The 10671-nt window shown below is 39.2% G+C and overlaps 1 protein-coding gene across 2 annotated transcripts in view; it reads left to right on the top strand.

Moving 5' to 3' along the window:
- The first annotated feature begins 378 nt into the window (after nucleotides 1–378).
- Gne (glucosamine (UDP-N-acetyl)-2-epimerase/N-acetylmannosamine kinase) overlaps nucleotides 379–10671 on the top strand; it is a 41273-nt gene continuing 30980 nt past the window's right edge. Inside the window, exons 1-2 of one of the 2 annotated variants that reach the window (XM_027931107.3) lie at nucleotides 379–513; nucleotides 4872–5077. In XM_027931107.3, coding sequence (XP_027786908.1) covers nucleotides 4914–5077 — 164 coding nt within the window. In that variant the 5' untranslated portion in view covers nucleotides 379–513; nucleotides 4872–4913. The remainder of the gene's footprint in view (nucleotides 514–4871; nucleotides 5078–10671) is intronic. The other variant, XM_071600746.1, reaches the window with a different exon arrangement.

Below are 10671 nucleotides of genomic sequence, written 5' to 3'. Positions count from 1 at the left end.
CACTAGAGTATTGCTTTGGTGCTGGTCTATGAAATGATTAAGGGGGGAAAAAATCCCACCTTGGGTGCAAGGCCCTAGCAACTACTCCGCGGGAGGACTTGGGTTTCAGTGCGTGTGTCACCGGTGTGTGTCACCGGTGGAGAGAACGCCTCGAGGCGGGAACAGGTTGGCAGGCCAGCTCGGCCGCCTGCCAAGCGCTGCCACGACGACGGAAAGTACCTAGCTCGCGGGCAAGAGGCCTCCTGAAAGCGGCTGGGAAGGAGCCCGGGGCGGAAAGCAGCCAATCACGGGAGCCCTCGCAGGCGACGGAAGGCGCGTTCGCCGACTCGGCGATCAGGCAGTGGGAGCCAGGTCCTGAGTCGAGCGACGAGTCATCGACCGGCACGCCCGGGTAGTGGAAGCCCCGGGGGCGGGCTAGCGCCGGCCTGCTTTCCAACTCTAGGTTCAGCTCTCGCCGGAGAAGGGCGGCGGCGGCGCGGCGCGGCGCCGGAGGGAACCTCTGACTCGCATCTGGTGAGAGCCGCGCCTCAGCCGGGACTCGGGAGAGCATCCTGCTAGACCCCAGGACCGTGTCTTCCCGCCCATTCCCCGAGGCCCCATCTACCCGGCCGGCCGCAGGCAGCTTTCTACCGCGGGCTCGCATCCCGATCCGGGTCTTGCCTTGTGCCCCGCTGCCCTACACAACAGGGTCCCCCTTTGGCCCTCTTCAGGGCCCCTGCATGTGGCTGCTGGAATTGACGGGCTCAGTGTGGGCCAGGTGAATAGGGGCTGGAGGTGCAGAGAAAAGCCTTAGCTTGTCTCCATCCCCATGGGCAGTGCTGTCCAGCAAGGAAAGAGAGTGAACTTCCGTTACAAAGGCGAGCAAGAAAGGGTGGAGAGGTGCTTGACAGACAAGGTGTCCTGGGGTGTGTTAAGGCTCTTCTGAAAATGGTCTTGAAGGACCCGCCCAGCCCTGAGTCTGTCTTGAGTCGGGGCTTCCCTGGAAGTTTGGTAGCATTTATTACCCCCACCCCAACCCTGAACACACTTGTAAAATTGTTAGAACACAAGGAAGTATGTTTTGCTCCTCTGATAGGAGGGATGGGGTACAGCTTAGCAGTACGGTCAGTCCAGCTGTAGGAACTCAGGAAGGAGAAGCCAACCCAAATTATAGCTTGGGGATAGAGTTCTGAGTTTCAGACCACTTTCTGTAGCCCTTCTTATTGCTAAGAGTTTCATCCTCTCTGCACTGGAAGAAGGGTCACTTATTATGTTTTCTTCTAGGAAGATTTGCACTCACGGATAATTTTGGAATGAATAGACCCAAGGCAAACTCGGGGTGTGGGTCAGTGTCCAGAGTGCTGGTGGATCATCCAGATCTGGGTTTGATTTTGGATGATGTCAGCTATGCAGTTAGTGATTGGGGGCAAGTAAATCATTTTCTCTGTGACTCAGTGCTCCTGTTTGTAAGATGAAGTAATAAGAGGGCTGTGAGAATGAATTTAGCTAGTGCTTATAGAGCTGTTAGCAAAGTGCTTGGCACTTTGTTTACTTTGTTGTTTACTGTTACTATCGTTTCCTTTGTTCACAAAGAACTCTTTCCACATTTGAGTGGGACGTTTTTAATTTTGTTGGAAAGAGTTAAACATCTTTTTGACAATATGTATAATTGACAGTCTTGAGTTGAAAGTGGTTTTTAAGAATGGATTCTCAGAGATTGCCATTGAATTCAAGAGGAAGGCATACTATCTATCTATTCCTTCCTAAAGGGCTGGGATGTAACAGCTCAGTGGTAGAGTACCCCTGGGTTCAGTCTCCAGTACTACAAAAAAAAAAAAAAAAAAGCCAAAGAAATATTTCTTTTATATGATTTTTTAAAAATAAACGAGCCTGGCAACTTAACTAGACTCTGTCTCAAAAATTTAAAAAGGGAATGGGGTGTAGTTCAGTGGTAGAATACTTGCCTAGCATATATGAGGCACTGGGTTCAATTCCCAGTACTGTCCCATACCCCCCAAAAGTTTATATACTGTATAGACAAAATTTACATGAAATAGTAAAGCTCTTTTACCCCCATTTTATTTTTCTTTTCCTCCCTTTTGAGAAAGGAGAATCACAATTTGAGGCTAGCCTTAGCAACTTAGGGATGCTTTGTCTCAAAAAAAAAAAAAAAATTTAAGAAAGGGCTGGGGATGTGGCTTAAGCACTCCTGGGTTCTATTCCTGGTACCAAAAAAAAAAAAAATATGTTGTTCAATATTTCACAGTTTATTTACATGACTGGTTTACTCAGTTCAGGTAGAATAACTGTTAGGTAACTTGGTAAATACTTTGCACTGCCAGGTGGAAAGTTTACTGTTCTTGTAAAGTAAGTAGAAATTGACCAACTATGAATGATTTACTTTGCCTTACCTGGCAAATTTAATATCACCAAAAGTTTATTCAGCTCAAATTTATTAGTGGAAGAAAGACTATGTACAAGAACACTCAAGACAGCCATTGTGGAAGAATATTTTTGTATTTTTAATGATTAAATAGTGCTTAGGTCTTCTGAATACTCTTGGCAGAATGTTCATTATCTTACAAGTGCTATCTTTTGAGTGAAATTAGTTTTTAATGGGGATTGTTAATTCAGAAAGGGCCTAATGATGGGGCAATTTGCATCCCTAAAAAATGAAGTACCAATAATAGAGGGCTGCTGATAGGATTTCCAGTGAGTTTCAGAGGGCACCACCCCTTGTGTTGACACCCTTAGTCAAGTTCCCTGGATTGGTTACAAATTCTAAATATTGATGTACTTCCTGAAACCTAAGCATTGAGATCAGAGTCCATAAGGTGTAATTTTACATGATGCAGAGCAGTTTAAAAGGTTCCATAAAATCTCTTACTTCCTGCCCCAATTTTTACTTTTGAATGGAGGGTGTGATGGTTTGAGGGGGATAGGTAGGAAGACAAGTTGAACAATAGTATATTTGTGTATGGTAGGGCTATTGTGCTCATAGGGAGGTAAGCAACTAATAGCTGTTTGAGGAAGACCTGAGGCTTATGGGAAGCCTTTAGAGAAGAGGTGACACTCAGCCTGAGTTCTTCTTTCTTTTCTCTTTCTTTCTCTCTCTCTCTCTCTCTCTCTCTCTCTTTCTTTCTTTCTTTCGTACTGGGATTGAACCCAGGGGCGCTTAATCACTGAGCCACATCCCCAGCCCTTTTTTTATATTTTATTTAGAGACAGGGTCTTGCAGAGTTGCTTAGGGCCTCATTAAGTTGTTGAGACTGGCTTTGAACTCTTGATCCTCTTCCTCAGCCTCCCTAGCCACTGAGATTATAGGGTGTGCCAAATCCCCAGTAAAAACTAATTCCACCACATCTGGCCTGAGTTTTTCTTTTTTCTTTTTTTCCAGTATTGGGGATTGAACCCAGAGTTATTTTATCACTGAGCCTTTGTAAGGAAGGAAGGAAGGAAGGGAGGGAGGGAGGGAGGGAGGGAGGGAAGGAAGGAAAGGAAGGAAGGAAAAAATATATATTTTTTCCGAGACAAGGTCTTGCTGAGTTCATAAGATTGGCCTTGAACTTGAAATCCTCCTGCTGCAACCTCCCAAGTCACTAGGATTACAGATGTGCACCACTGTGCCTGGTTCAGGCTAAGTTTTGAAAGATGAGTAGGAGTCCAAACAAGAGGGAAGGCAAGTTTTAGGTAGAGGTATTTGTACCTAAAAAGGCACAGAGATCCATTAGTTGAACTGTAGGCAGTTTGGTGTGGCTGGTGCTTTAGCACAGAGTAAGGATAATTGTGTGTAGTGGAAAAATGGCCTAAAAAGATGGGTTAGATTTGGATCAGCAATTTGTATTTTGTCCCATAGCAATCTACCCTGGTTAGCTTAATATCTGATTTACAAACTAAAGGCCCAAGGTGAGGAATTGAACTATGGGAAGTCCTGGTGGGGAAGAAGAGAAGGAGATTTGGAAGATATTTAGGAGGTGAATTGACAGAGCTTAGGAGGTAATGGAACAGAAAGTGACGATGTGAGGAACAGAGAGGATAGGGACATCAAGACATTTGATAAATCATATGCATGCTGAGAGAACAATTAAGAAGGAACGGGCTTAGGAAAGAAAATGAATTCAGATTGGGACATTGACTTACATTTGTTTTGTTTTGTTGTGGTACTGAGGATTGAACCCAGGACCTCACATGTGGTAGGCAGGTTTTCTACCATTGAGCTATTATCTCCAGCCTGGGATATTGACTTTAATATGCCTATGGGATGTATAGCTGGAGACACCTGGTAGCATGTGAGATTGGCAGTTTTGTAGGTACTGGTGTGTAGGGATTAATGATGTATTAAAGATAAGGTTTTTATATTACTTATCTTTCTCTTCCCCAGCACTAATCACAGTCCTTATATTTAAGATGGTGTATAGTATGAGGCTGAGTAGATTATGTACCTTGGAAGATGTGATCTTGAATCTTGAGTAATTTTCCCTCTTAAGACTTGTGTTTCCCTTTCTATAAAGTGAGGAAGTTAAACTATCAACGGTTCTCTACCAAAGTTTTCCAACAGTGTGGCATATTGGGTTCAGTTGTGAGTTATGGCAAGTAATTCTTAATTAATAATAATTAAAGAGCTGACACCTCCTTTTAAATGAAAGTTGAGTTATGTCACTCTTAATTGCATTCCAGAGTGTTTTCTTGACTATGAGAGAAAGGGTTTGAGTTAGAGTTAGTCTGCTGAAATTTCATAACTGGCAATTATGGTACGAGTGTCACACAGCAGTGGGTTGGAAAAAATAGATTAAGAATCACTACACTAAGTGGTAGGATGTAATACTGAAAAGATCTATTTTATATCTATGAATTATTCTGATAACAAACAATTTTTATTTTTGAAACTTCAGGAACTCTATTTTAAGAAACTCTCCAAACAAAAAAAACAAGTCATGGAGAAGAATGGGAATAACCGAAAGCTTCGGGTTTGTGTTGCTACTTGCAACCGTGCTGATTATTCTAAACTTGCCCCGATCATGTTTGGCATTAAAACAGAGCCTGAGTTCTTTGAACTTGATGTGGTGGTACTTGGCTCTCACCTGATAGATGACTATGGGTAAGCTCAAAGTGTTTTCTTATTCTTCATTGTAAGGGTATATGCCAGAGAGTTTGGATATTTTGTAGCCATATGGATCTAGCTTCAAATCTCAGTTCTATCACTTAGTTTTTATGTAGACTTTGAGAAGATGCTTAGTATCTTTGAAATTCAGTTTCTTCAATTGTGAAACAGAGTGAAAACCTATGTTGTAATTTATTGTAACAGAGAATGATTTAAATCATCCATCACAATGATGTTGCTTATTAGATATTTGATAAACAATCACTATAAATAATATTACTATTTATTATTATATTCAGGAGAAATGCCACTTGTAAATATATATTATGTGACTATAATAATATGATTCCATATAATCTATTTTGTAAGGTCTTTTTTTTTTTTTTTGGGGGGGGTGCTTTTTGGATTGAACCCAGGGCCTAATGAATGCTGGGCACACACACTACCATTGAGCTACATCCCCAACCTGTGTTTTGAGTTCTAATGGCAGTTCTTCAAAACTGGTTTATAGAAAATACATTCACCAAGTGAATGTATTTTCCTTTCCCTTTCCTTTCTTCAACAGCAAATTAAGTAGTATATACAGAACAACATTTTTTAAAAATCTAATTGATTTGAGGTAAAGTAGAATGTTATAATATTATGACCATTGATATTTATTTTAGTGGCATTAGATTTGTAGTGAACATGGGATATATTTGCAAAATGAAGATTGAGTAGTCTTTGAGGGAGTAGAATATATAAACCAGAAATAAACATTCATTTAACTATATGTAATAAAGTGGCATTTAGTGCACCCTTGTGGCATGAAAATGTTCATGCAGTCTTCAAAGATGGTCAAAATGCATTATTATATATGAAAGTAGATTGTGTGTTAAAGTAAAAGTGTCCTTTTCTGAGACTCTTTAAAAATAAGACAACACTAGCAAAATAAACAAATAGGAAACCTGCCTTCAAAAACTAATTTAGCAGTTTGTTCTAAGAAAATATTTAAAGAGTAGAGAAGAAACTTATGGTTAGCTCAGGGATCCATAAATTTCTAAAAAATATGAAATGAATTCTGTCAACATAAGAAAATCTACTTGGGTGAATAGGACAAGATAGAAGAGAAATTTTAGCTAGAGCTAGAAATCAAAGTCTGAGTGGGTTCTTTTGCCTCTATAGTGAAAGTTTTTGTGGTGCTGGGGATTGAACCCAGGGTCTTATGCATGCAAGGCAAGCATTTTACCAACTGAGCTATATCTCCAGCCCTGTAGTGAAGTTTTGACAGGAAGACTGATGGAAGAGAGGCTCATAGGAAAACTATAGTTGGGTTTCTTTTTTTTTTATTTTTTAATTTTTGGTACTAAGTATTGAATTCAGGGGCACTTAACCAGTAAGCCACATCCCCAGCCCCTTTTAGTATTTTATTTAGAGACAGGGTCTCGCTAAATTGCTGAGGCTGGGTTTGAACTGGTGGTCCTCTTGCTTCAGCCTCCTGAGCTTCTGGGATGTAGTAGGTTTTGTTTTTTTTTTTATCTCCTACCATATCAATTAAGGTGGAAAGGTAGTATTTGTCTGGTAAGACTATTAAAAAGGAAGTTTTACTAGTACTTAATAAAAATTTAAGTTTATAATAACTTTTTTTTTTTTTTTGGTGGGGGGCACCAGGTATTGAAACCAGAGGTGTTTGGCAACTGAGCTACATCCCCAGCCCCGTTTTCTATTATTTTAAGACAGGGTCTCTCTAAGTTGCCAAGGCTGGCCTTAAATTTGCAATCCTTCTGCCTCAGCCTCCCAAGTCACTGGGATTATAGGTGTGTGGCACTATGCCCTGCTAAAAAGTTAAAGTACCTTCTAATTCAAGAATTTTGTTGCCTCTTAGGAGAGGAATTGGGTGACTGGGAGACAAAAGTGAAAGATTTTTCACTATATAACCTTTTGTACCTTTTGAACCAAGTGAATGTATTTTCCTTTCCCTTTTCTTTCCATGTTGCCCAGGCTGCCCTAGGAAAGCAATCTTCCTGTCTAAGCCTCTTGAGTAGCTGGGACTATGGTTGTATGCCACCCTGCCTGGCTTGTACTATTTATTTTAAGAAGACATTAAAATAACAGGATAGGGGCTGGGGATGTGGCTCAAGCGGTAGCGCGCTCGCCTGGCACGCGTGCGGCCCGGGTTCAATCCTCAGCACCACATACAAACAAACATGTGTCCGCCGAAAATGAAAAAATAAATATTAAAAAAAATTCTCTCTCTCTCTCTTTAAAAATAAAATAAAATAAAATAACAGGATAAATAAGCTACCTTCTATTTCAACTACAGACTATCCCAGATGTATGATCTTTTGACTTATAATTTTTTGACCTTATGATGGTTGAGTTTGAAGCAGTAGGCATCAGTAGAGACTGTACTTCAAATTTTGAATTTTGATCTTTTCCAGAGGTAGTGATATGCAGTATGATACTCTGAAGATTTCAGAATGCTTGGCAGCAAGAGCAAGCCCAGGCTCCCATTTAGCCTTGAGATCAAGAGAATAAACCATTGATATTCTGTAGTGTACTGGGTTTCTAAGCTGTGATGTTTGCTAGAGTAGGTCTATTAAGTGAATTTTCTTTTGGTACTGTGAACCCAAGGGCACTTTACCACTGAGCACATCTCCAGCCCTTTTGTATTTATTTTGAGACAGGGTCTTGCTAAGTTGCTTAGGGCCTTGCTAAATTGCTGATGCTGGTCTGGAACTCATGATCCTCCTGCCTCAGCCTCCCAAGTTGCTGGAATTACAAGTATGTGCCATCATGCCTGGCTTTAAGTGCATTTTCAACTTGTGATATTTTCAATTTACAATGGGGTTATCCGGGTTAAATCTCATTGTAAACTAAGGTGCATCTGTACTTGGGACATTTTTAAAATATCAGCATTTTGGGGCTGGGATTGTGGCTCAGGGGTAGAATGTTTGCCTAGCATGTGTGAGGCACTGGGTTTGATTCTCAGCACTGCATATAAATAAATAAATCAATAATAAATTAAAGGTCCATCAGCAACTTAAAAAAAATCAGCATTTTTATGCCCTGAAGAAGTGGGTGTAAAAGGAGAGCAAATGAGTAACAATAGAATGCTCAGAAATTCATTTGTTCATTCAACAATTTTTTATTATACATCCAGGATGTGCCAAATGGCTAATGAGACAATATCCCTGTTCTCAAAGAACTTCCATTCTGGTGGGGGAGATGAATGAGATATAAATAATTAATAAAAATGAAATAACAAAATAATAGAGGAGATAAAATAAGAAAGGAAAACTTGTAATAAAAAAATTTATGGTCTTAAGTGCTTTTATTACTGGTGGAAAATTAAGAGTAAATGGATAAATATCCAACTCAAATGTTAAAATACCTATTTAAGAAAAAGAAGTTCTAGTAATGGCAGAGAAGCTTATATCTGACTAACTCTCCTACAGCTTACTCTTAACTCTGGGAAAATATTTAAAAGTATTTGAAGGCACTGGAGAGCAATCAGCAGCAGGTAGAAACTACAGGAGATAGAATGCCTAAAAGAAGGGATCTGTACTATAGTAGGTGAGATACATGTTTCAATAACTTTTCCCCTGAGCATATTTCCCAAGCCACAGGGTGTAGGTGGCTAGAACTCGAGTAGAAAGCCTCGGTTATTTAGGCTGAGATACTAGAAAATGGAACTTTTCTTGAGGGAATGATTCTAGAAATGAAAGACCACAAGGGAGAAGCCCCAGAATCTGTACATACATTCTTTACAAATTCTTGTTTGACCACTGAACTGCACAAATATGGAAAATTTATTGCTTTAAAAACTTATATTAAAATAGAAGTTTAGAGTCAATGATCTGTGTTTCTACTTTAGTAAACAAGAAAAAAGATGAGAAAATTAAACCCAAAATAGAAGGAAACAAAGAATGGAAATCAGTGAAATATAAAAATAAACAATAGAGAAATTTAAAAGAACAAAAAGTTAATTCTTTAAAAATATTAAAAAGTTGACTTCTAGCAATACATGAGGGAAAAGAAAGAAAATAGAAATTTATCAGTATAGAATAAAAATATCATCACAAACATTAAGAAGAAGAAAAGGGGACTATTATACCAATAAACTGAACAATTTAGATGAAATGGACAAATTCCTTGAAAAACCACTGCTTACCAAAACCCCTACTTAAAGAAATAGAAAAATCTGAGGCTGGGTTGTGGCTCAGCGGTAGAGAGCTCACCTAGCATGTGCAAGGCCCTGAGTTCGATCCTCAGCACCACATAAAAATAAATAAATAAAGATATTGTGTCCAATTACAACTAAAAAAATAAATAAATATTTTTTAAAAAAGAAAAATCTCAATAGCACAATATCTATTATAGAAATTGAATTCATTATCAAATATTTTCCATAAAAAATTTCCCAGAAAGATGGCTTCATTTATTAAACCTATCAAACATTTAAGAGAGAAATAACACCTTAAAGAAATATAAAAGCAGGGAGCCTTCCTAACTTATGTTATAAGGTCAGATAATACTGACGTCAAAACCTGACAAAGACATAATAAAATTCAGTCTAGTATTCCTCAGGAATATAAACATAAAAATAAAAAACAAAATAGCAGATCACATCCAGCACATCAGATAACTGTGTATAAAAACCAGATAATATATTAAGACCAAGTGGGCTTATCTTAAGAATTCAAGACCAACTTAATATTTGAAAAACATTGTAACTGACACATTAATAGAATAAAGGGGAAAAAAAACCTATATGATCATTTCAGTAGATGTCAAGAAAGCATTTGATGCTGGGCGGTGGCATGCACTTGTAATCCCAGTGACTCCGGAGTCTGAGACAAGAGGATCACAAGTTCAAAGCCAGCCTCAGCAAAAAGTAAGGCGCTAAGCAACTCAGTGAGACTGTCTCTTAAATAAAATACAAAATAGGGCTGGGGATGTGGCTTTGAAAGAGTACCCCTGAGTTCAATCCCCTGTACCCTCTCCCCGCCGAAAGAAAGCATTTGACAAAATTAAATAACAACCAGTTATGATAAAAACTCTTGGAACCTTGGAATAGAAGGGAAACTTCAATCTGATAAAAGCTGTCTGTGAAAAACTGACAGCTAACAAAATTTGTGCTTTCTAAGATTGGGAACAAGGTAAGTATTTTCACTGTTCTCACTTCTCTTCAACTTATATTGGATATGAAACCGCCAGTGTGATAAATAAGAAGTAAAAACAAAGGGATAATGACTGTCATTATTTGCACATATGATTGCTTGTGGAAAATCCAAAGGAGTCTACAAAATGATAACTACATCTGTATGATGTATGTAAGGAATCCTTAGGCTGGGCTCAGTGGCACTTACCTGTAATCTCAGCAACTCAGGAGGCTAAGGCAGGAAAATCTCAAGTTTGAGGCCAGTCTCACCAGTTGCTGGTGAGATCCTCAGGAATTTAGCAAGACCCTATCTCAAAATAAAAAATAAAAAGGCCTGGGGATGGAGCTCAGTGGTAGAGTACTCCTGGGTCTGATCCCTATCCCCTGCCTAAAAAATAAAAAATAGAATCCTTAATTATCTCACAAAATATGAAATGGATTAGATAGA

Source organism: Marmota flaviventris, chromosome 13 (assembly GCF_047511675.1).
Source record: "Marmota flaviventris isolate mMarFla1 chromosome 13, mMarFla1.hap1, whole genome shotgun sequence".
In the NCBI taxonomy this organism is placed as follows: Eukaryota; Metazoa; Chordata; class Mammalia; order Rodentia; family Sciuridae; genus Marmota; species Marmota flaviventris.
Note: the sequence above shows the minus strand (reverse complement) of the source record. Positions and strands in the feature narration are given on the sequence as shown.